The 25,959-nt window shown below is 47.4% G+C and overlaps 2 protein-coding genes across 7 annotated transcripts in view; one reads left to right on the top strand and one right to left on the bottom strand.

Annotated features, from left to right (window-relative positions):
- The window catches only part of ARSG (arylsulfatase G), a 109,341-nt gene extending 84,754 nt beyond the window's left edge, over positions 1 to 24,587 (bottom strand). For all 4 annotated transcript variants that reach the window (XM_045489530.1, XM_045489531.1, XM_045489532.1 and 1 more), the window contains exon 1: positions 24,490 to 24,587. The gene's annotated coding sequence lies outside the window, so the exon portion shown is untranslated. The remainder of the gene's footprint in view (positions 1 to 24,489) is intronic.
- On the top strand, positions 1,113 to 19,992 carry SLC16A6 (solute carrier family 16 member 6). Of its 3 annotated transcripts, none has more exons than XM_045489526.1 (6): positions 1,113 to 1,226; positions 8,370 to 8,608; positions 11,429 to 11,572; positions 13,614 to 13,742; positions 15,943 to 16,752; positions 17,631 to 19,992. In XM_045489526.1, exons 1-6 carry the CDS (start codon positions 1,177 to 1,179, stop codon positions 17,879 to 17,881), a joined length of 1,623 nt encoding a protein of 540 aa, XP_045345482.1. In that variant the 5' UTR covers positions 1,113 to 1,176; the 3' UTR covers positions 17,882 to 19,992. The 3 variants fall into 3 exon arrangements, with proteins under 3 accessions (XP_045345482.1, XP_045345483.1, XP_045345484.1); XM_045489527.1 differs by lacking the exon at positions 1,113 to 1,226 and adding an exon at positions 1,337 to 1,557; XM_045489528.1 differs by lacking the exon at positions 1,113 to 1,226 and adding an exon at positions 9,079 to 9,155 and having other exon boundaries at positions 8,458 to 8,608.
- Positions 24,588 to 25,959: the final 1,372 nt, after the last annotated feature.

Here is a 25,959-nt window from a genome sequence, read left to right as displayed (position 1 = left end):
CCAAAGTCGGCAGGGAAATGCAGAGAATAAGGCCTTTGCTTCCGAGCAGGTCTCCGATCAGCCCTGGTAAGTGAGGTGGAGACCAGGAAGCCAAGTCGGCGCCCCCGCGCACTCCGAAATGCCTGGGATACGACACACTGCTTTGTCCCCATAACTGGTTTCCCGGGCATCATCTGCTGAGTTCGCAGTGACCTTGGGGTGGGGGACTTCGGGATGAGGGGCACGTACTCCCTAAACGCCCGGGTCCCTGCCGTACCGGGGGCTCCCAGCGGATTAGGCGGCCATGCACCTGTGTGCACGTCGCCAGCCGCCTGGCCGGGAGGATGCGCGCGCGCCCCGACCCGGGGATGCTGACTCAGCCCGGCTGCTCACATCCCTTTCGCGCAACGCGGATGCTGTTGGCGCTGTTGCTGCTGCTGCTGCTGCTGCTGCCGCCGCCGCTACTGCTGCAAAAGGGGGAAAGCTAGGCACTCGTAGCAGCCGGGCCGCTAGCTCTCTGGGGCCCACTGCGGCACTCCCTCCCTTCCCCCCCCCCCACCCCGCCAAGGAGAACCGTGCGCGAGTTGACGAAATTGGGGGAAGTGGGCGCTGGAGGAGGAACTCGGGGTGCGCGGCGCCGCGCGCGCAGCTCACACCCAAACTGGAAGGAACCTGTTCTGCTCGGGGCTGGCGCGGAGCCGCCGCAGCCGCGAGCGCCGCGCGGGTTTAGCCCCCGCACCCCCAATCGCCCCCAGCCAATCCCCAAATCCTCCGGGGGTACTCGGCGGTGGGCGCTCGGGGCGGGGGGGGGGTACTGATGGAAGGGAAGCGGCCCTGGGGCCCCGCGCGCGCGCGCGCCCGGCCCGGGGTGCCGGAGGAGAGGTGCAGGCGCCCCGAGCACGCCCGCGCTCCCCGCTTGCGGTGCAGCAAAGCGCCGGGGTCCGGTCGGGCAGGCGCGCACGGCCGCGCCCGGGTCGGGTGGGGGGAGCGGGGCGGCGTGCCAAGGACCCCGGCGGCAGGGGCGGGGGTGGCCCCGCGGGACCCCGCCGTTGGCACCAGACGGCGACGCCGTTACCTTCCGTGACCCCCAGCCCGGGCCCGGGGCGGGCGCGCGCCCGGCGCGGCCCCGGTCCACGTGGGCCGGCGCGCGCGCGCCAGTCCGGCCCCCTCCTTGGCGGCGCTCGGCGCTCGCAGCACATGGTCGGCGGCGGCGCGCCCCCGAGGCCGGCGGAGACCGGCTGCAGCCGGTATAGGATAAGGGATAGGCAGCGACGCGGGGCCGGGGCGCGGGCAGCCGCACGCAGGGCCCGGGCGCAGGCGGCCGGGGTGGGGGGCGGGGGGAGGGTGTGGCCGGGGTGCCCGAGGCGCGGCCGTGGGTGGGGGGCCGGGGCCGGGGCCGGGGCGCTGCGGGCCGGGCGCCCGGTGCTCACCCGCCGGAGCCAGTTTGCGGTAGGCTCGGGCCCACGCCCTAAGGGGTTAAACCTTTCTCATGTTACCGAGCGGCTTATAAGGAGGGGGAGGCCAAGCCTCCGCCTTATTGGGAGCCTTTTGGGGTTTATTCTCTTCCCTTCTAACTTGGTGAGTTGGTTTTATTATTTTACATGTTTAAAAGTTTGATTGTGGGGTGGGTTGTTGTTTTTTTTTTTTTTAATCTGTGTTGGGAGCTTTTTTTTTTTTTTTTTTTTTTTTTTTTTTTTTTTGGCTGGTGGGGTGTGGGGTGGGCAGGACGGCGGGAGGAGACCACTTAACATCTTAACATTTTGGAGACGTTATTCTGAAAAATATTCTCTGACAGTTGGGAATGCCCAGGGCCACCAGGATGACGCGCTCTAAGCCAGTGTGGGCAGCTGAGAGTTGACTGTCCGTGGCCCTGGCTGGCAGTTGGGGTCCGGAAAACAGCTAGAGGCAGGCTTGGTTTTGAGGGGGCCCCCCCCGCCCCGTCCCGGATTGGGGGTTTCAGGCCATCGAGCGAGTCGGGGGCGCCCGCTCACCCCTGCGTGGATTTTCCGCATGAAGTTGCCCGCGCGTCACAGGAGCGAAATGTCAGAGGTAGCTTCCCCAGGCTCGCGCGCGCGCGCGCAGGCCGGCCACTGAGGCAGCGCCAGGGCAAATGGGAATCCCTGTCCCCCCCGCACCCGCCCCCCCAAGCCGACACACACTGCCGGGGCAGCCAACGTGACCCCGCATTGGGAAGGCAGAGCACGCGGGTCCTACACCTTGACCGTCCGAGCTGTCAGCGCCTGACGGCTGGTCCCGCTCAACTTCCAAGGTTCCCGGTTGCGGCTGCCAGCCGCAGGAAAGCGCCCGTGTGGCTGAGCAGTTCCGTAGTGGCGGAGGATGATTTTGCAGAGGAAATGGGTTATTTCCTTCTGGGGTTGTTTTTTTTTTTTTTTTTCCTTTTCTTTTTTTACTTTTTTTTTTTTTTTTTTTATTAAATCCCCACCGTCCCCCCCCAGCAGACAGGGGATAGAAGTTTGTTCGGTGGCATGTAAAATGTCACCAGACGCGGGGGGCATTAGCCTTAAGAGACTAAGCTCCCCGGAGCCAACTGGGGAAGGAGCATTACAACTTGACAACCTGGAAGCTGGTTTTGTTTGCACAGACAGACACTCCGTGCGGGCTCCTTCTTGAAGGAGATGGTTTCTACCCCGAGAATTAGATTTCTCAGTTAATCTGTTTTGCAAATCCTATGAACATGAGTGTCTTCTCTGCAAAAAAATACCATGTGTTTCTGCTGAGATTTCTGAGTGAGGCTTCTTCCCATGTCCCAAGCACCATTACGCGGCATTTTGGGGGGTCAACGATACATCCTGACCCAGGGATAAAGAAATACCTCTTCTCATAATTAAGGGAAGGGTAGCCAAGATAGAGAGTTCCAGTTCATAAATAAACAATGCAGCCAAGTGGAAAAGCGCCTTCTGCCTTAATGAGTACCACTAACTGTGAGTTTTCCTTCTGTGGTTTCCAAAAACTGGACTTTTTCTTAGTGGAACCCCTGAGGAGGACACTTAAACTAGGGGTTCAGATTTCAACATCATGATCTTGTAAAATGGGTGAATTGGTTTTATCCAGTGATTCAAAGCTGCTGAGGCAGACCTCCAGGTTAGGTTTGGGACTTTTTTAGTAGAGAATTCAGATGAACTTTACCTGAATGCAGACTGGTTTTGACAAGGGGGGGGGGGGCGTCGAGGGGGAAACGGCTTGTCAAAAGCTGTTCTCCAGGCTACGCCTTTAAGAACAGAGCCTAGCCCTGCTTTCGAGGAGGCTTGGCTTTAACCAGCAGCCATCACCATTCCATCCAAAGCCTGCATTTTGAACTTTGCTCTAAACTGACCCTGGACTGATGCTCTGACGGTCTATAATAATCCAATATTTTGCATTTTTGATGGCCCCAAATCAAACCTTTACTCAACAGATCAAATCACAGTGAAATTCCCAGCTACAGCAGACTTCCACACCTTGGCAGAATCCTCATTTATTGAAGGTGAAGACAACCAAATGCTCATAGGAAACATTTCAAACTGCCCAGCGTGTTTTGTCATTGTACTTCCTTTGGGAAAACATCAGGGAGAAGGCGGCTCGGCTGCCAGGAAGCCCCGTTCATTCTAGAACTTTACAGTTGGGACCCTCAAGTCTGCTGTGGCTAGTCCCTACTTTACAGATGATGAAATTTGGGGATTAAGTGATTTCCCCAAGATTGTGCAGCCAGTTAATGGTAGACAGACATTCAACAAATAATGCCCAAGGGCCTCCGGACAACAAACGCGTGGGCTTTGGCCCCAGAGGACTCCAGAGTGGAGGATGAAAGTCTAACTCGGAGCAAGTCCGGCTCAAAGGCTGTCCTAGAACCGTAGCCTCTTAGGGCAGGGAAAGATCGGGACAACACTCTGTTTACCTGCTGACAACACAAATCAAGGAGCAGAGTGATTCACCCACTCAGCTTGCCTCACCTGTTAGACCCCCACACAGTAAACCAGCGTCCCTTCCCATAAGATCAGTTCGCATCGACATAAAACCGAGGCGGTATTTGGTATCCTGGAATTGATAAGAGGATTCTAAGTAACTGAGTTCAAAATTCAGGCCTTTGTTTCTAGCCTTGTGGAGGTGGACACTTTTAAGCCGGTTGGCCTGTGGAATGAATGGACATAAGGAGAGGAGGCCAGGAAGGGATTTATTCTGCAAGCAGGGACGTCCTCACTTGGGTCTCATAGGGATAGAGCAGGGCACCGCTTCAGCAGTAGGGCAAGACTCCTGCTTTGTCGAAGGAGCTTTTATTGAACACATACTAGGTGCCAGACGCGCTGCCGGGCACTGGGTCTGGAAAGAGCTGCTGGCTGCCCTTGTAGGTGCCTGCCCTATGTGATCCTACATGCAGAACACAGAAGTTCTCATCCAGTATGTTCTAGAAACCAGGTTATTTTATGATTATTCTATATTGTGGTCTTCTCTCCAAAGATAAATATAACAGGATGTGGGATGCTTTAGGAGGATAAAGGCATACACTTTGGAGGAAGTGGGTTTGGGGGTGTCATCTTTGCTTTATGATGTCCCCAGTAATAATACTAAGAAAGCGTCTGTCCTCCAAAACCCTAACAGTGCGGGTGAAACTTCTATTTGGATCTAGCTTCAGGAGAGTAGCACAGATGTAAAGCAAAGTTTAAAAAAAAAACAAAGGAATTGAACATAGACATAGAGTCAAGTCTGCTGTCTTCCAACCAGCTGCCAAAGATCAGATCTGAGCGGTGTCCAACTACATTTCACCCACATTTGCAAGAACCATCTAGCATTTGCACCTTCCTCCTAGCTCCCGGCTTTCCCTGGACCACCAGGTTTGCCCAGGGGGAATCAGGTGATTCATAGAACTCGGTGCTGAGTACCACAGTATAAACTGGTAAAGCTGAATGGAACCTTAAAGATTCTCCAGTCCAACCTTGCCATTTGACTAATGAGGAACTCAGGCCCAGAGAGGTGCACTTGACTTTCTCAAGGTCACACAGTTAAGTGGTGACACAGCTTATGGAACTTTACATAGGGAGGTCAAGAGAGCTCTTATCATTGAAAGAAATTCTTCCCAATCTCTGCCTAAAACAGCCCCTTCCAGGCCTTTAAAATGCTGTCCCTTAGGCTGATAGGGCGGGACGATGCTGGGAGACAGGAGATTTGATTCTGAACAGTTTCGGTCAAGTGCCTTCTCTTCGGTCTAGATTCCACCTTTTGTAAAGAAAAATGAGTAAGATTTTACAAGGAGACGGACAAATGAGCTCTAAATTCCCTAACATTCTATAATTCTAACACCACTCCGGGCTACTGGTTGGTGGAAAGTGCACCCATTTTGCACGTTCAAACCACAGATCATAACATGCAAAGAACGAGTGAGATAGATACCTATCACCAGAGTCTTCTGCCGATGGATAGGTAATCTTATCTTCATACCAAAACTACAATCTTGTCCTAAATACAGTCCAACAAAAAGATGGTCTCTTGACCCTGTGGAGGCTTTAGGCTAGAAAGAAATTCAGTCTTTGGGGCCTTTATCAAATTTTTTTTTTTTTTTTTTTTTTTTTTTTTTTGCCTTTATCAATTTTATCCCAGTCTTTTTATTCAGGTTGGTCCTGAGCCCTCAGATCTTAGGAGCACCCTTCTGGGTTAGAACAGTCATGCCAAAGGTCCTTGGACTTCATTGCCACTTAGTCTAACTGCTTGTCAGAAATGTGCTGAACTCTGGAAGGACATGGCCAAGTGGTTTTACTATGCATTTCAGTCATAGGGTTCCTATCATTACCGTCAACAAGGACTTAAGTCCATGGAGACAGGAGACCATCCCTCTGTCTTTCGCCGTAGTATCCCTGATGCCTAGCATAGGGTCTGACCCCTCCTAGGTACTTTGTTGAAAAAAATAAATACAAGCTGTGTGAAAGGTTTGGGGGCAGGAAGGCAGAAGGAGGTACAAAGAGAGAAAGGCCCCAGGGTTTGTTTTCCATGAGCCTATTATTTCCATGAGCAAATAAGGTAAACACAAACAACACCCCATTACTAAGTGATACCTGTCACAAGAAGAGAACCCCCTAGGTTGAGTTGGTCAGAGGAAGCATTATGGAAGAGAGAAGATTTGAGGGAGCAGGGTCTGACAGGTGCCAGCTGCAAAAGTAGGGGGGCAACCAGTCCCTGGAGCCGGGGGAGAGGGCCTGGCCATGGGCAAGGTGGTTAGAGACTAGCGGGCAGGGAGGAGTCCACTTGGACCACAGCCTGAGTCAAGTCTTAGAACGGGAAGCAAGAAGGCTACAAAGATAGGGTGGGGTCCAACGATGAAGGCATGGAAAGCCAGGCTAATCCATGGGTTTTATCCCTCAGAAAGAGGAAAGCCACTGAAAAAGGCTGAGCAGAAAAATGTCATGACAGTGCAGCATTTCGAAGAGATTAATCGTACTGGACACACAGAGCCAGTTAGGCTAGTAAAGGCGTCTTGGGCTCCGCAAGGAAAAGTCCAAACTAACAGCCTGGTAGGGGGATGAAATGGAAGGGGTGAAGCTAAGGACCTAAGCTGGGAGCTCCCACCACTTCCCTCTCCCTCTCCCCCAACACCTCTCTCTAGGGATAAACACCAAATACTAGATGGACCCTATTACTGGGAAGTACTTTTTGTGGGGTTTTTTTGGGGGGGAGGGGGGTTCTAGACCTTCAGCCTAGTAGTGTTTTCACACCCCTGCCCCAGCTGCCTCACCTTGGGAGTGAATTTTGAAAGTCTGATGAAGGAGGGGTGTTGTGAAAACCTCATTTGCGGGAGGGCTCCCGGCTTCTGTCTTAAATCAGCTGCTTTCCTTGTTGGGGAAGGCTGATGCCAAGCTGTTCTGTCGCTGCCCAGCCTACATCTTGATCCATTTAACTGGCCTTCCCACCTTTGTATGTGCTCTCAGAAAGGATGCACTGACACACAGCAAAACGCAGAGGCCTTTGCTGCAGAGGGCATAAGCTTTTTTAAGCATCTTCTGCCCTATTTCGTTCAATCAAATATTTAACAGTGAAGGACAAAGAGTGAGTATACCGTCCTTTTAGAGTCCCAGTCCACAGTGCGAATGGCACCATCGATAGGATGAAGGACACTAAGTTGGGTCAGATTTGCTGCTTTTTATGATTTAGAGAGTTAACTCAGAATGTGGTTAGATCCCAACACCAAAAATTGGCAAGTCCGCCGGAGAGATGAGGTTGTGTCCCGTTATTTTTCAGCTGCCCTCCAACATCAATAAAACCTGCCTTAGTACTTGAACACGACAACCTAATGGCCAGGAGAAGGACACCGTGCATCCTCTAAAAATTCAACCTGTACACAACTGTATGATTGTAGAGAATTCTTAAATTCAAGAGCTCTAAGGCCACGGACTCATTATTACAGATAGTAATTCTGGGTTGGGCTAGAAACACATCACCGTCGCAAAGCGCGCGTAACTGCAGAGGCTCTGAAAGCACACTTCCCAGAGGGGAAGACGCAAGTTCAACCCCCCTCCCTCCAATGTTAAGTATAGTGTTTCCCCTTACTGGTGGCGTTACAGGCACAGGTCTGTTTGTTCTGATGTTTGTGGCAGTTCACATGCAGAAGCATACTGAGGTCAGGGTAACTTGGCTAGGTTCACTGGCTGCCCAGGCCTTGCAAATTTTCAGTGCTCTATTCGGTCACTGAGTATGTGTCAATTGCTAACACATCAAGTAGTGGTTAACTTTGAGGAACTTACTCACGATGGTTACATTCTGTTCGTGTAGGTACATCCGCATGGAAAATGCCAGATCATAATCAGAAGGAGAGGTAGCTGATGATCTGAATGGCTGGGGGCATCAGCCAGAGACACATAGGATGCCGCAAACATTTATCCTATGGAAGATGCTAGACGGACTGTCAGTGTTTGCCTCTTAGCCTCCTTTTTCCTAGGCTTCATTTCTGATCAACATTATGATCAACCCACGCTTCCTTTACACCTAACTTGTCTTCAAGTTCAAGGTCAGCATCAATACTCGGTCTGGTGGCCATTCTGTATCCTTCAGGGTGCCTCTAACTACGCTGTTCTGATCCCTTTTGTTTGTTTTTTCCCCATTTAATTATCACAGCTGGGAAGTCTTCCTTCCAGATTCTTTGGGGGCTCTGTATACAATACAAGTCTTTGGAGCCCCCAAAGAATCTGGAAGGAAGACTTCCCAGCTGTGACAATTAAATAAGTGTGCAATTGTTATCCAGAGACTTTATAGTAACCGCACATTGTTCAAATATTCATCACCCTAAGAAATGTGGTAAGTAGTCCTTATCTGTTATGTTTGCTAAAGAGTAGCAGAATCATCAACCCTCATGCTATTGGCTGGTCTGATTTTTTTTTTTTTTTTTTTTTTTTTACTTTTTATTTCAGGTTAAGAATGACCCAAAAGACATCACAGCTTTGTTCCAGAGCCAATGTTTATACTCAAGTGCCTGACGGAGGATGGGGCTGGGTGGTGGCTGTGTCTTTTTTCTTCGTTGAAGTCTTTACATACGGCATCATCAAGTCATTTGGCGTCTTCTTCAATGACTTAATGGACAGTTTTAATGAATCTAATAGCAGGATTTCGTGGGTCATATCAATATGTGTATTTGTCTTAACATTCACAGGTTGGTACCTCTTTCTGTTTAAATGATATGGAAACATGTGCCACTCTTCACTGGCTTAACTACATGATGTACTCCCCATATTGGCAATGCATTCCTCATATGGCCCATGGGCCCTTTCTAGCCTCAGTTCAGTAATAGGGTTTTCAGGGGCTTGGGGATGGCGAGTAACAAGAGGCGCTGAAGGAGAGAGCCCCGTCTGCCTGCCCTGAGGGCCTTCAGTTTATACGCACATGCACTAGATACCTACTGTATGCATAGTCTTAGGATACGAGAGATTACTTTGAGGCCCGCAGTAAAGCCCCGTCCTATGCAGTCATGTTCTGAAGAAGCAACAGCAAGAGTACTTGCCATACTAGCCCTGGTCTCATAAACGCATGCTTAGGAAAGAGGTCGGGACGTGTAAATGTGGATGCGTGAAGAGCAAGAGGATGTCAATCAGGATATAATGTAAAATTGCAAATCTTATCCAGGAGGGACACTCTGAATGCAGACAGCCGCTTCCCTAAAGGATTTCACTGGCTAACCAGAGTGCCTCTGAGAAAATGGGGTTTGAGTATACTTTTCTTATTTTTTTATTTTTTTAAAATTTACATCCAAATTAGTTGGCATCTAGTGCAACAATGATTTCAGGAGTAGAATCCTTAGTGGCCGTTACCCATTTGGCCCATCCCCCTCCCACACACCCCCTCCAGTAACCCTCTGTTTGTTCTCCATACATAAGAATCTCTTATGTCTTGTCCCCTTCCCTGTTTTTATATTATTTCTCTTTCCCTTCCCTTATGTTCATCTTAAAGTCCTCATATGAGTGAAGTCATGATTTTTGTCTTTCTCTAATTTCACTTAGCATAATACTCTCCAGTTCCATCCAAATGCAAGATCTCATTCTTTTTGACTGTCGAGTAATACTCCATTGTATATATATACCACATCTTCTTTATCCATTCATCCACTGATGGACATTTGGGCTCTTTCCATACTTTGGCTATTGTCAACAGTGCTGCTATCAACATGGGGGTGCATGTGTCCCTTCGAAACAGCACCCCTGTATCCCTTGGATAAATGCCTAGTCGTGCAATTGCTGGGTCCATACGGTTTTCCAGAGTGGCTGCACCAGCTTGCACTCCCATGTTTGAGTATAATTTTCAATGTGCTACTTGTCTCTGGGTCCCTTACAGGCCTGATTCTCAGGACGGTCCGTCTGTCTATCAGGGGCCACGGCAAGGGCTTCCAAGAAAACACGGCCACTGAACTCACCTCAGAAAGTTAATGGGGCTGACCTTACACTTCCCTAACCCTAATATCCTAACAGTGGAACTATTATCTCTGAATTTTTCTGTCTTTAAATGTAGTTAGTTTTCAGCCACATAATGTCTTAAAGAGGCAGCTCCATGGTTCTTTCCTATCGAGTAAAGAATTTCTTACTACTCCTCGTACAGTGTCCTGGGAGCGTCACAGAGGAGCTCTCCAGTTCCAGTTGAAGTCATCTACTTCATGAAATATGAATGTCTTCATGAGTATGAAGACATTTACTTTAAAAAAATTTTTTTTTTACCGTTTATTCATTTTTGAGAGACAGAGAGAGACTGAGCACAAGTGGGGAAAGGGCAGAGAGAGGGAGACACAGAATCTGAAGCAGGCTCCAGGCTCCGAGCTATCAGCACAGAGCCCGACACGGGGCTCAAACCGCGAGATCATGACCTGAGCTGAAGTCAGACGCTTAACTGACCGAGCCACTCAGGTGCCCTAAGACATTTACTTTTTTAATTGGGGAAAGTTTACTCAGCAAGACCATGTAAGTGCATTCGAACTAAAGTTTTACCTTTGGCATTCTAAATAAAGAGAAGATGTCAGAGCTTCACTTTGAGCTCTTTTGTAATCAAAAACAATGATACAGTCACCAAGAAATTTCCCGTTAATACTGTCATACCAGAAGAGCATTCTTCTAAATGCTATTATGATACGAGTTAATAATGCTTTGCACCAATGGGCCACCTAACAGCGATGAGAGTGGTTTCGTTATGAGCTCTATTCAATATTGGTTTATAGTCCACTAACAGAAGAGTTATATATGGACTCACCCCAATGGAATAAATTTAGTCCTTCTTGTTTTGTTTTGGGGTTTTTTTGTTTTGTTTTTTGCTTCTCTATCCGGCATGTTCTGTATTGCTCTCTTACCCAATTGTCAATGGTTCCCTTATCTTGGTATATTCAAGTGAGTATCAGTGTTGGCCTAAGTAACGTACCACTAGGAAACTGATCTGCCAGACCTAAGTGTTCTGCAGGATATGGAGTACAGACCCTAAGCAAATGAGTGAATGATCATCAGCCACTCCGAATTCGCGAGCCCCTAGCTAGCCTCCTCGTGGGGCGTTCAACTGAGCCTTTGCCATGCTTTCACATCATTTTCAGAAAAGTCAAATGAAACTGAGCTAGAAACTGACCCCAAAGGGAGCTTTCTAAAAAAGAATCCAAAGCAGTGACTATATAGAAAACGAAGACGATTCAAGCCATCATAGGAAAACCCATTTTTGTCACAGAATAGCACACATGACATGCATACCTAACTTTATAGGTGCTCGTGGAGAGCCCAAGTCGCTTTCATCTAAAAATAGAGCCATATGTTTTATCCTATTACTCTGGCTTTCTCGTTAAGAAGCCCAAAGAATGTACTGTCCCGTTTGAACAAATATAACCATCGTGTAAAATGTATTATACATTGCACATCATCTCTCCACGTTCAAGACTTGAGAAGGAATCTTAAGAAGGCTAATGTTCATGCCTCTGGGAATTAAAATGTCGCATTATGGTCTTTCGCTGCAGCTCCCCTCTCTGCTGTCCTGAGCACTCGTTTTGGGCACCGTCTCGTGGTGGTGGCAGGGGGCCTGCTTGTCAGCACGGGAATGGTGACCGCCTCCTTTTCCAGGAAGCTGTACCACATGTACATTTCAATCGGCATCATATCTGGTAAGTGTTGCTCCTGGGCTCCAGAGTCCTCCAAATACTCCGTTTGAAAAACAAGGAAGGGGAAGGAGGGGGTCCAACCCAACATGTATCTTTTTTTCTCTTTCTCTTTTTTTTCTTTAAAATTAATAGTGCCCCAGATCGGTGGTTTTAAACTGGGCTGGAGAGACTCCAGGGGATACGGGAATCTCTTCTCAGTGCCCAAGAGTTTTTGACTGTTTTTTTTTTTTTTCTTTTTTAATATTTACCAATGAGAAAGACAACTTCTCTTTTGCATTAGTTTGCAGCCCAAAGACATCATTTTCACAAAGTAAGATGGGAATTTCCTTAGCGGGTAATTCCAAAGTGGGAGTCTGAGACTTTGGGCTGTAGGGGAGAAAGGGGTCTGAGGAAACGTTTTTCCCTCTCAAAGGAGTGCCTACAGGGGCGCCTGGGTGGCCCAGTCGGTTAAGCATCTGACTTCAGCTCAGGTCATGATCTCGCAGTTCATGAGTTCGAGCCCCACGTCGGGCTCTGTGCTGACAGCTCGGAACCTGGAGCCTGCTTCGGATTCTGTGTCTCCCTGTCTCTCTGCCCCTCCCCGGTCACACTCTGTCTCTCTTTCTGTCTCTCAAAAATAAACATTAAAAGCAGTCCCTACATTACTTAACAGATGATATATGTATTTAGTTAAGATTTGCACAACTTTTCATATATTTCTGCACCTATCAAAGCTCATTTCTTTCTTTTTTTTTTTAATTTTTTTTTTTAACGTTTATTTATTTTTGAGACAGAGACAGAGCATGAACGGGGGAGGGGCAGAGAGAGAGGGAGACACAGAATCGGAGGCAGGCTCCAGGCTCTGAGCCATCAGCCCAGAGCCCGACGCGGGGCTCGAACTCACGGACTGCGAGATCGTGACCTGAGCTGAAGTCGGATGCTTAACCGACTGAGCCACCCAGGCGCCCCCATTTATTTCTTTTAAATACAAGTCTTATATAAGAACTATATTCAATAGTGGTCTGTGCATTGTGAATTATATAAATTCTTTTAATGCCGAAAAATGGGAAAAAAAACACAGGAAACAGTTTTTATACTCCTGGCATCCCCAAACTGTTACAACTTTTCTAGACCTCTAATGAAATCCTTTGTTTTTTGTTTTTTTTTTTTTTTTTTTTTTTAAGTTTATTTTGAGAGAGAGAGAGAGAGAGAAAGAGAATATCCCAAGCAGGCTCTGCACTGCCAGCACAGAGCCCGACTTGGGGCTTTATCTCATGAACTATTGAGATCATGACCTGAGCCGAAACCAAGAATGGTATGCTTAACTGGCTGAGCCACTCAGGCACCCCTGAAACCTTTTATTTTATCTTACTTTAGTTTTTACTACAGCACCTTTTTCCAGAATGAAATTCATTGGCTTCCAGAACTTAACGATTTATACAATAAACACCCCTCCCTCACCAAATAGTTTATAATGGCAGCTTCTATTTCCTCTTTTACCCAGTAATCATTTAGGAAATGTATTGTTTGGATTTCCAAGAGGTTCGATTGTCTGGTGGTTAACTTTTTTGGTATTATTTTCAGATTGTTATGCATCGTGACCAAAGTATTTGCTGGCAACAAAAATCTTTGGGGAAACCAAAAATGTCTATTTGACATGGCACATAATATTAAAAAAAACCTAAGTAATTCCTAAAAATACGTATGTACATACATACATTAAATTAAATATTAAAAACGGGCACCTGGGTGTCTCAGTCGGTTAAGCATCCAACTTCGGCTCAGGTCATGATCTCGGAGTTTGGGAGTTCTAGCCCCGCATCGGGCTCTGTGCTGACAGCTCAGAGCCTGGAGCCTGCTCCGGATTCTGTGACTCCCTCTCTCTCTGCCCCTCCCCTGCTCATGCTGTGTCTCTCTGTCTCTCAATAGTAAGTAAACATTTAAAAAAAAAATTTTTTTTCCATAAAAAATAAAAGAATTTAAAAAACACAATAATCCCAGATCCTTGCACCCTTCTGTAATCAATCGTATGTGATGCTCACTCTTCTTTCTGGCTGTCTTTCAGGTTTGGGATTCTGCTTTAGCTTTCTACCAACTGTCACCATTCTATCCCAGTACTTTGACAAAAGGCGCTCCATGGTCACTGCAATTGCTTCCACGGGAGAATGTTTCGCTATGTTCGCTTTCGCCCCAGGTAGGCAGGCCCTCGTGGTCCACGTACGGATGCGGGTTGGGGAAGCCCCTCTGCTCTTCTGGCCAACAGTCGGCTGACTCTACCCGTATTTGCCTTCTTTCCTGCAGCGCGGTTTGAGGATCTGTCCTCCCTCATCCCATTTTAGGAATCCCTCCGCTCTAATACTAATCCGAGTTGACCTAAATAGGTCAACAGGTGTTAAGACGCCCATTCAGTGGGAAGGCTGGAAACATCCATTCCAAAATAACTAATTTAATAATTTGAGACGGGTCATACTATTATCTTTCCTTTGTCAAAAGAACCATATTCAGTGTGGATTTAAAATGTGCTGATAAAGTTAGCTTTATTATCTGTGTGTAGGTACTCTCGCGGCAAAATTTTTCTCCCTAGTTTACTTGCCATCTCAGTGTCCGCAGGTAAATTTCACTCTAACCAGCAACAGACGGTTAACCTCGGAGACCCAGATTCGTTTCTTACTCTGCCGTTTCCTTGAAGAATGTGTCTGTGACTATACTTTGAGCGAAGGAGTTAATGTAGAAGTGTTTAGGGGTAACATGTCCTAGTGACTGAAGCTTTTCACATAGTTGAGAAAAATGAAATGTGTGTGTGCATATAGGTCTATAGGAAGGCAGAGAGACAGGGAAAATGTTAATTGTTGAATTTAAGCAAAGGGCGGGCAGTCACACACCCTGGTGTCATTCTTTCTGCTTTTCTGTCCACTTAATGTTGTGGGGAGACTCAGTGGTCTGTGAATGACCTGAGGGTAGGAACTGCATCTGGGCTTTGTTCCCTAGAAAATCCCTGCTACCTGGTAGGCACCCAAGAAATGTCAAATGGAAGGGCGCCTGGGTGGCTCAGTCGGTTAAGCATCCAACTTTAGCTCAGGTCATGAGATCATGGCTCGTGAGTTCGAGCCCCGCATCGGGCTCTGTGCTATTGGCATAGAGCCCGCTTCAGATTCTCTCTCTCTCTCTCTCTCTCTCTCAAAATAAATAAACATTTATATAAAAAAAAAGGTAAATGGAGGGAGGAATATTGCACCCACTTTTGCCAGATGAGCATAAAGCTTCTCAAAATACCCAAGCCTAAAATATCTTGCAGTTTGAAGTTTCCCACATTAATGGGAGGAATGAGAGGTGTGAAAACAGGCTATAAAAGTAACTGGACCCACCCCCCCCCCCCCCCCCCCCCACGGAATGTGGGGCTGCCTTGCTCAGCCTATCTTCTGGATAACCAGCTTCCCATGTCTTCATACCTGTCTGCTCTCAAAGAATTAGAATATCATAAAATTCTAATGAATATCATTTAGCCTTTCTGGGATGATTACGAAGATACTTTAAGGTCTTGCGGGGGGCCTGCATTATTCAGTTGTTGCTGTGGGGCTCCCCTGTGGCTGTCTCCCCCAACCTCCCATTCCAGTGTCCAGCCTGCCCCTGGTCAGCAGCCCGGGACCCAGCTTTCCTGGCGGGAAGGAGCAGGACTCACACAGTAAAGGACAGTCTGCAGAATAGAAACTGTAGAACTGTGTCATCGTGGAATTCTGGGATCACCGTGAGCTTAGATGCTTCGTTTATCTTTCTACTTAATCCGTGACTACCAAAGGCTGCATGAGTGAATGCATAGTGATGTAGCTCAGACGTAGGAAATTCTGTCTTTTAAAGGCCAGACGGTAAATACTTAAGGCTTTCGCGGACTAGAAGTATCTGTCAGAACCCCTCACGCTTTGTGGGTTACAGCACAAAGGCAGCCATATACCACATCGGCGAATGAGCGGGGCCACATTCCAGTCAAGCTTTAGTATCAAAGACACAGGCAGTGGGCTGGCCTTGGCCTGCAGGCTGCTGTTCGCCAAAACCTGGAAGTAGGTCACCGGCTTACTTCCTTTCTCGTGCCTCCACCGGGCAAAACGCACCCTCCAAAGCTCTTCTGGGGACCTAGGCTGACAGGTTTGGGTTTGCATCTGATAATCCCTGTGTACTTCTTCCCCTGATTGGTTCAGAACAGCATCAAAGCCTAGAATGAAGGATACGGTACGGGCGGACCGCATGCACCCTGCCAAGTACTAACTGCCAAGTCCTAACTTTTACCGAAGGTAGTCCTCAACCGGAACCCTTATTTCTGCTCGGTATTTTCTCCTGGGCCTCGAGTCTGTTTTCTGACCTTCGAATTTTTCTTTCTTCTTCGCCCCCGCCTCTTCAAGCAATCACGGCTCTGAAGGACAACATTGGCTGGAGATACAGTCTCCTCTTCGTGGGCTTGCTGCAGCTGAACATTGTCGTCTGCGGGGCGTTGCTGAGACCGATTATCATCAAAGGACCGGGGTCCCCGAAAGCGACCGCACACGAACACCGGAAAGAAGTGCAATGCATGCTCGAAAATGAGAAAACACGCACCTCAATAGATTCCATTGACTCAGGAGTAGAATTAACTACCTCACCAAAAAATGTGCCTAGTCACGCCAACATAGAACTGGGGCCGAAGGCCAACGTGCAGCTGGTGAAGGCCAGCTCCAAGCGGAGCGATAAGAAAGCCCCTCTACTGGACTTCTCCATCTTGAAAGACACAAGTTTTATCTGTTATGCGTTGTTCGGTCTTTTTGCAACCCTGGGATTCTTCGCACCTTCCTTGTACATCATTCCCTTGGCCATTAGTCTAGGCATCGAACAGGACCGCGCTGCCTTCTTATTGTCCACCATGGCGATTGCTGAAGTTTTTGGAAGGATCGGGGCCGGCTGCGTCTTCAACAGAGAGCCCATCCGGAAGATCTACATTGAGCTCATCTGCGTCATCTTATTGACTGTGTCTCTGTTTGCCTTTACTTTCGCTACTGAATTCTGGGGTCTGATGTCATGCAGCATATTTTTTGGGTTCATGGTTGGAACGGTAGGGGGCACCCACATTCCACTGCTTGCCGAAGACGACGTCGTGGGGATCGAGAAGATGTCTTCTGCGGCGGGAGCCTATGTCTTCATTCAGAGCATATCAGGACTGGCGGGACCACCTCTTGCAGGTAATTTACATACACGAAATCCGAACCCTTGTCTACTATCCCCTTATGGGTTGTGCTGGCTTCTTGTGAGAGTCTTAAAACCTACTGGTTTTTATATGGTCCATAGAATTTCAGAGCTGACAGGATTAGAGATTACCTGAGCCAGCTCTCTTGACTTAAAGAGGAGGAAATTGAAGGTCAAAGCATGTAAGCCAACAATCGTATGGTGGTAAATGAGTGACCAAGTCAGGATTAGAAGCTCCGTCTGCAGTCCAGGCTGCCCCAACCTTTGGCTGCCATCTTGCCTTGTAAATGCTCAAGGGGTACCCATCGCTGTATAACCTCACTCATTACCCTCTGACTTTTGGAACCACAGCACAAAAGGACTTCTGTAAGTCACCTGCCCTTCTTAGGAAGGGTGTGAGGAAACTGAGCACAGAACTCACTCTGCAAATACTTAATTGATCACTACACGATATTTCCTGGCGGAAGGACTTGGGTGTGTTTCACACCTTAGCCCCGGAAATAGGTCCTCAGAAGTTATTAGGACAGAAACCTTGCCTCATCTTAAAAGAGCCCTAAAGTGAACTCAAGTGAAAATAATAGAGTTCTTTCTTCTCACTGTTTCCTTTTCCAAGAAGCATGCATCTAACTGTCCCGCGTTTTATGCTCCATGAGGACAGATTAGCCCGTGAAGAACACGCTAGCAACCCAGTCGTCTCAGCTGTGCGTTTGTCTGACTTCTCCCTTCTCCCCAGTCTAGGGAAGACTCATACCTTCAACACCCTTTTTTCTTTCGAAAACCCAGCTAGAACACAGAAGGCTAAGCCACTGAGAAGCTTCTGGGTGAGAGAGGGTTTGTGGCCATGTTGCTAACAGATACGAATGCTTTCTCTCAGGTCTGCTGGTGGACCAGAGTAAGATTTACAGTAGAGCTTTCTACTCGTGTGCAGCTGGCACGTCTGTGGCTGCTGGGTGCCTCGCGCTTGTGAGACCTTGTAAAAAGGGACCATGCCAGCGTCATCCTGCAGGCGAGGCCCAGGCCGAGAATCCTCGTGGGAAAGGTTTACAGGACATACCCGAAGACTTTCTTGAAATGGACCTCGGGAAAAATGAGCATAAAGTTCACGTGACCATGGAGCCAGTATGACATGCTTTGCAGTAACGCCAGCCACCCTGTTGGCCGGGAGGTGGGCGGACGGTGGGCGGGGGGGACCCGGGGAGGTACGGGGGGCTGTCGGCTCTGTGCACTTTCCAAACGACATCTTAAAGGGAATGTGTATGCGAACACGACCAACATCCTTTTCTTTTTTTCCCTTGTAGGTTTTCCTTTTTGCTTGTTTCTTAAGCCAAAACAAAAACAACCCAGCAATTTCCACACATCAATCTGGTTGTCTTCAGTAGCAATAAGAGATATAAAGAAGGACCCTTTGGCTCACATTCCAAGTTTAAGACAGTGACGTGAATCGCCAGAGTGGTTTTAAGAGCTCTCACATGTGATAAACAACTATCTTATAAAATGCCATCAGCCCAGATCGCTGAAATGAAATTGGCCACCAAAAAAAAAAAAAAAAAAATCTTAAATCACCTTTCAAATTTCTCATTTTCAGAAATAGGAACAAATTGTTTAAAACCCCTTGGAAAACACTGAGGTCTCCATTAACAAATCACGATTTTTCAGTTTTTCAACTATTCCATGGGAATAAAGTATAGTTTAAGACCAAACGTTTGGCTAACAAATTCTAAAAAATATATATATAACTTGGACTTCATAAATGTGAAGATTACCACTTCTTTCTATGGCCAGTCATTACCAGAAGTATTTCAACACAGAATATACAGAATGGCATTCAAAAATATGTTTCCTGTTGCTTTTAATTATTCTGAAATATGTGACTGTAGTATCTTTAATTTAATCCACTATTTATTATTAAGTTATTCTAGGATGATTAAAATAATCAAAAGAAGTAAAATCTGAGACCTAAGCATCATTTTTACCTCCTTTTGGCAATCCTTGAAATGCCTCAGACCTCTTGGAAAGTTACTCTCATCAAAGGGCCAGGTTATAAGGATTCTTCAATTTGATTAAAGGCCACATGTGCTAGTTAAAGGGGAAAAAAAAATAATGAATAGCAAATCGCCTTAGCTTCTTAAAATAATTTGTTTTATCACCTAAGAATACTTGAGGATCTCCTTTGATTGGAATTCTATTTCACTGAATTGTTGAAGCATTTCTGATTTTTTTTTTCTTCCTTTCAACAGCTAATTGTTGAAGCATTTCTGTATTTCACATGGGGTAGCAGAGACATCGTATTTTACCATCGTACGTTACAAGTCGCCATTTACATCTTATATAAACCTTGATTGCTCTAAGTTGCCAGAGTTATCAGGTCAACTGGTCATTGTTGGTTTGGTTTTTTTGTTTGTTTGTTTGTTTGTTTGTTTGTTTTTGGAATCACACTACATGTATAGAATTTCTCATGTTACCATTTTTCCGTAAAGAGGGCAGGTGTGAGGGTCACAGGGGGGCTACTTACTTACATGTAATGAATCTCACTCTGCAGGTGATGGTCCCTCACTGCTCTTTGATTCATCTTTACTGTTAATTTATGACAACTCAGGGGGAAAAAATATAACAAGCCTAGTTTGGTTACAGGTACACACAAGCTTGAATATTTCTCTGCACTGAAATGAAAGTGGCGTAGTTCATCACCACCTGCTACATTTTGTATAGCATTTTATCAGCCATAGAAATAGGACAATCTGTAAAACTTTGGGGGGGTGGGGGAAAAAATGACAAAGTGTCGAAAACAGACACACCTGGAATGGTGGATGTAAGCAAATCTCTGTCACTGCTTGAGAAGGACTTTGAGCTCTGTGGCAGTTTTGCAGACTTACATGACTTCAGCACTTTACAACATTTTTTACTATGAATGTTCAATACAATTTAATATTTATAACTGATTTCTGAGCAATCTGCCATTCTGTTAACTGCATGAAAAAAAAATGTATGCCAATTTCAGTATGTCAATAATCAAGGTTTTAAATGTTTTGGAGAAAATTAAAGCAGGATTGCTGATCTGTTCTGTATTTGTGACATTCTGGTACTTCTACTAGATATGCAATAAATGTATGGCTTTTTTTTTATTTAAAGAGACGGATTCCTTTTTTAATGGACTCATCAGCATTCATTGTGTGATCCAATTAAAGTTATAAAACCTCAAGGAAGATTCACTCCGAATAAATAATTTTTTTCACTTTGCTGCGGAATCTTTTAATTTTTTTTTTTTAACGTTTATTTATTTTTGAGACAGAGCATGAATGGGGGAGGGTCAGAGAGAGGGAGACACAGAATCTGAAACAGGCTCCAGGCTCTGAGCGGTCAGCCCAGAGCCCGACGCGGGGCTCGAACTCACGGACCGCGAGATCATGACCTGAGCCGAAGTCGGCCGCTTAACCGACTGAGCCACCCAGGCTCCCCTCTGCAGAATCTTTTAACTCTGCTAGAGATATTTAAACATTTCCAAGAAGTGTTTGTGGGACTTGATTACTTCGTAATGAAAAATATATAAATGAGATGATAGCTCAGTCACCACAGAGTAGGAGCAAAGCCTATCGAAAGTAATAAATAGTTGAGACTATCTATATCCAGTTACGGAACAGTCCTAAGAGCTATGCTAAGTAAACAGCATACTGTCCGTGCCAGGGATCAGCAAACTTTTTCTGTAAAGGGCCAGATAGTAAATATTTAAGGCCTTGCGGGCCAGGTGGGTTCTGTCACAACTACTTAGCCCCGTGCTTGTACTGCGAAAGCAGCACAGACAATATGTGCGAGAATGAGCATGGCTGCTTCAATAAAAACTTATGCATGGATCCTGAAATTCGAATCTCAGAAAACTTTCACACATCATGAGGTGTTATTTTGATTTTTTTCCTCAACCCCACAGAAGTGTAAAAAATAAAAACCAACCCTATTAGCCTGCGATCTGGACAGAAAAACAGGCAGTGGATTGACTGGATTTCGGCCCGTGGACTGTGGTCTCTGACCCCCTGCCCCATTCGCATCCGCCACACTGGAATGGTCAGTGAAGAGGAACGTCGGGACTGACAGGAAAGGATCACTGTGGTCAAAGTGGCTTTTAGATCATGGGTGCCAAAGATAGGAAAGATCAAACAGCTGATAGCATGTTAATTACAGGTTTCCATTTCCTGGGATTAAAGAGATTCTGCTTTAACCTTGTCGACTTAATAACGGTCCAGTATAAATGAAGACTACTTCCCTCCCCAAAAGTAAAATTATTTCAGAGGTAAAAATGAATGAAGATCATGTCTCTTTTCAGACAAATGCATCCCTAATGTATCCTTCCAAATGTATCCTTAATGGATACAGTGGCTCCAAACCTTTAAACAAAGGTATCAGTTTTGTACTTCCATAATGTGTAATGTAGCCTATGTGCATTTATTTGCCTTTCCTTTGGCTTAATGCCTGGTGATACGGAAACAGAAGAGAAAATATAGATCCTAAGTCCGGGCTCCCATGGCCTGCTATCCATTCAAATCACCCAGAGGTATTTACATTACATTTAGATTTTTGTACTCTTTCTCAAATATCCTAAATCAGATATAATCACGAATGCTTATTGTAAAAAGCTCCCAGATATCAGACTCACTAATAGGGATTCAAAGTTCAGATACTATTGCCTTTGGTTATGAGCATTGCTTGAAACGACCAATTTAAAGACAATTCCGACATGTTCTGTGCTAAAAGGTCAATCCTATAAGCAGCAGTTGCATGGAGAAAAGAGAAGCTGTCCTCGTTTTTGGTGTACATGTTACACATGCACATGTTAATCAAATAAATCAAATAAATGAGGGCTACAATCTCCCGACAGGTGGGCCAGCCTTTGTATAAGTAAGGACACTAGCTCCCCCTGGTGTTCGGCTTTTGTAAGGACTCCCTGAGGGTGCAAAACCAGAAAAGTGACAAGTTCAAGCAACTTGGCTTTTCCTGGAAGAGAAACTCTCACATCCAAACCAAAATTACTTCAGTGACTACGGATTTCCTAGAGGGAAAAATGGAGAGCAAAAGTGATATCCCAGAACACTTTATCTGTAAAGGCTTTTTAAATAGAGTCCAGCGAATATTATGCAGAGAAGATACACGTTGTGGCCACGTATTTATATTCTTTATAGAACTTTCCAGCAACTCAAGAAAAGAAAAGCCCGTCAACTATCCTAGCAACGTCACCCCTAGAGTTCAACCAAAGCCGTAAGTTCCTTCCTAACACCGACAACTCCTGTTCTAAGATCTGCCTTTGCAGCTGAGGTCCAGACTCACGCACACCTGTGTGACCGCACCTGATACCAACCAGGCATTTGCACCTTCACATGTCCTCAGTGGAACCCCTGACCCTCCTCCCCAAACCTGCTCCTCCCCAAATCCTATTGGCTTTACTTTCTAAATATAGCCAGAACCTGCTTTTGCCAACTCTACCAGGACCCCTGATCTAAGCCAACAGCATCTTAGCTGGATTACTGCAATAATCTTCTAACTGGTTTGCCCAATTCCACTTTTGTTTTAATTTTCCTGCTTTAAATTTCCATATAGAAGCCTTACAATACTTTTTTTTTTTTTTTTGAGAGTGCATGGGAGTGGGGGGGGGGACAGAGGAAAGGAGGGAAGGAGGGGGTAGGGGAGGGAGAGAAAGAGAGAGAGAGAGAGAGAGAGAGAGAGAGAGAGAGAATCCCAAGCAGGCCCCACACTCAGCACTGAGCTCAATGTGGGGCTCGATCCCACGACCCTGGGATCACGACCTGAGCCAAAATCAAGAGTCTGACGCTCAACCGACTGAGTCACCCAGGCGCCCCACAATAATCCTTTCAAGGCACAAATCAGACACGATCACATTTAAAAACCTTAAATCCTCAACAATGGGTTCTTCATGCACTGCCTGCTGCTACTGTTTCCTCCCTCGCTCCTGCTACTCTAGCACTGGCCTTCGAACTGTTCCTTGGAAACACCAGCCTCTTACCTTAGCATCAATTGTTCCCTTTCCCTGGCACACCCTTCAATTTGGTCTCCTCCAAGTGTTCCTGCGGAGGCATTCCTGACCATCCTACCCAACACAGTCCTTGTTTCTACTCTTTACCCTGAAAGAAAAGTTATAAAAAGTATTTGTTTTCCCTCATTCACTATGTCTCCTCCCTTGGTACATGATGGTAGCAGGTGTTTTGTGCGCTGCTCGATTCCCAAGGCTGTGAGTAGGGCCTGGCATGTGGTAGGTGGGGCTCCCAAAATACTGTTGAACGAACAAATGAGTTCTTCCTTTTGCATCGGCTTTTTCTTTCTTTCATTTTCCCCCACTGGCTTTTTCAAGGGGGAAAAAAAAAAAAGCCATCTATTGACAGTTACAGCTCAAGACAGTCTGGTGTCGCTGCAAAGAAGCTGGGTGGCCCTGGGACACTGAAAGCCCTGGGATCCAAACCCAGTGGCCCAAGAGCTAAGTCTCCAATGGTCCAGCAGGAGGAGCTCTACAAGGGTGAATCAGCTTAAGGGGAAAAACGTAGGTCCGTCGGAGACTAAACAGTGGGAAGAAATTACCAGGAGGGTAGGTAGGCCGATGGAAGCCTGAGTTTTCACAATACTGCTGGAGCAGATTTTAACTTAACCTATTTTCCAGTAGACTTTTTTTTTATGATGACTTTTTTTTGTTTTTGTTTTTGTTTTTAAATGCCTCCTCGGGAGCAAGGGCTTTTCTGGATACTGAATCTTTTTTTTTTTTTTTTGGTGCTAAGACAAAGTGCACGGACTGATTTCTCTGACTTTGAGCAACCCCAGATGGCCCCACTCAAATAGAAAAGGGGTTGAAAGAAAGTTTAATCTTTTACAACCCCTTCTATAAACAATCTGGGGGAAAAAATCGGTTAGGTTTCTGGCTTGTGGTATTTTACTTCTTACGAGGTCATGCGGCAGAGGGAAAACAAAGCAGAATTCGAAATGAGGGAGATCTGGACCCGTTTTGTCTTTGCCACGGGTGCTACCGTGCACAAGTTTACTTAGCTACTGCGGCCTTGTTTCATCACGTGTGAACTGAACAGCATGCACGTTATTACTAACACTTGACGATTCCGCATTCCAAGCATAAAAGCACGTTTAAAGGCCATGCCAGGCCCTTGGTAACGGGAGGGGGTAAACAACCAAAACCAAAACCAATGCCACGGAAGGGAACAGCCAGACCTGCGGGCCGGTCAATACCGAACGCGAAGGCCCTTAGCAGTGTTCACACCCCGGAAGAACCCCGCGCGACGCTTCCCCTGAAACAGCCTTTCCCGTTCGTTCCTCCTGGTGCCGCCTCGCAGGTGCGTCTTTGCGCAGAAACCCGCCCTAATCTACAGCCACGAGCCCCGAGCCGCGCGGAGCCCCGGGGAGCACGTGCAGCGTGGCCTCCGGGGCGGAGATGCGGCCACCCAGGACGAGAAGAGAAGGTTCTTTTTCAGGCCGAGGACGGGTTGCAACGGTAATATCGGGGATGCACTGGGCTAAACTGTGCGCTCCAACCTCAGTCCACGTGCCCCCTTGTGCACGTGCTCACGTGCCTCCCAGGCACGGCAAGGTGACACCCGGGGCCCGCGCTCTACGCGCACTGGACGGTGCCGCTCTCGCTGGTCCCCAGAACCGCGCGAGGGGCGCCCACGCGGCCTCCGAGCGCCGGCGCCGCGCACACGCGCCCCCGAGCCCGCTCGCTCGCTCGCACTCACGGCTCCGCCGCCGCCCGCCGCGCCGATCCGCCGGCCTTCCCGCGGCTGCTGCGCCCCCACTCCCAGGAGGCCTCGCTGCGGGCCGGGGGCGCGCGGGGACGGCCGGGGGCGCGGGTTGGGGACGCGCCGCGCGAGCTCGCGGCGGCGGGGCGGGGCGGGGCGGGGCGGGGCGCGGCGCGGGTCGGGGAACCGGACAGCGCCGCCGGGGGGTTACGGGGTGGAACGGCGCCGCCGTTCGGGTTGCGGACGGGACAGCGCCGCCTGGGGGAGGGGCGGGGGGTGCAGCGCCGTCGCGGCCCGCGGCCACCACCTGTGCCCCCCCAGCCACCCGGCGCGGCACCCCGGGGTGCGGAAAGGAGACGCGGCTCGCGCCCGGGGGCCCGCGGGCTCCAGAGGACCGGCCGGACGAGGCCACGTTCTTCTGTCCAGCCGTCACCGTTACAAAGCTTTCCGGACTAACCTGTCGACACTTAATCCTTCTCTTGACCAGAGAGACTGCTAGTCACTCAGGCGACAACGTGAACAGCATTTCAGATGCACTGATTTCTAGAACTGCGTTTAGACGGCGAACAAATCCATTCTCTTTACTCTTACCTTGTTCGTTCGGCATTGGCAAAGCAAACTCTGGATTTGTGTGTGTTAGTGAGTGCAAATCGTTTCGCAAAACAAGATTTATTCGTAGTACGTACAATTTCCTTGCAGTCAACAAATTCTATTTTTAAATTTAACGCTGGGAAACCGTCTAAAAGTACAATGCGGGGGCGCCTGGGTGGCTTGGTCGGTTAGGCGTCCGACTTCGGCTCAGGTCACGATCTCGGGGTCCGTGAGTTCGAGCCCCACGTCGGGCTCTGTGCTGACAGCTCGGAGCCTGGAGCCTGTTTCGGATTCTGTGTCTCCCTCTCTCTCTGCCCCTCCCCTGTTCATGCTCTGTCTCTCTCTGTCTCAAAAATAAATAAATGTTAAAAAAAAAAAATTTAAAAGTACAATGCGATACTATACACTTAATTGATGATCGCCGAATAAGTCCCTGTCACATGAAATTTGCCCAACTTTTAAAGGACTGAACGATTGGATTCTTTACTAGAAGACTTTTTTCCTGGTCAGTGCAAGGTAGGTACAAATGGATTTTATATCTTCTCCAAATAACTGCAACCCCTAAATGACACACCTAGCCAAATCTGAATTTGTAGGTTTGTAATTCTTGCTGACCTACAGCACTAAACCCGTCCCGACCTTGTAGGTAAACAGAGGAAAACTGAACAGACCGGACAGTAGTACATTTTTCAAGGAGGAAATAAAACCCGTAACAACCGGTAAAAGTCCGTGCTCCCTTTAACTGTCTTTTCATATTAGAATGACCAAGCGTTCTCTCTCCAATTAGTTTAAAATTTTTTTAATGTCTTATTCTTGAGAGAGAGAGAGAGAGAGAGAGAGAGGCAGAGCATGAGCAGGGGAGGGGCAGAGAGAGGG

The sequence above is a fragment of the Leopardus geoffroyi genome, chromosome E1 (assembly GCF_018350155.1).
Source record: "Leopardus geoffroyi isolate Oge1 chromosome E1, O.geoffroyi_Oge1_pat1.0, whole genome shotgun sequence".
Taxonomy (NCBI): Eukaryota; Metazoa; Chordata; class Mammalia; order Carnivora; family Felidae; genus Leopardus; species Leopardus geoffroyi.
The sequence above is the reverse complement of the archived record's forward strand: the minus strand, read 5'-3'. Positions and strand labels throughout refer to the sequence as shown.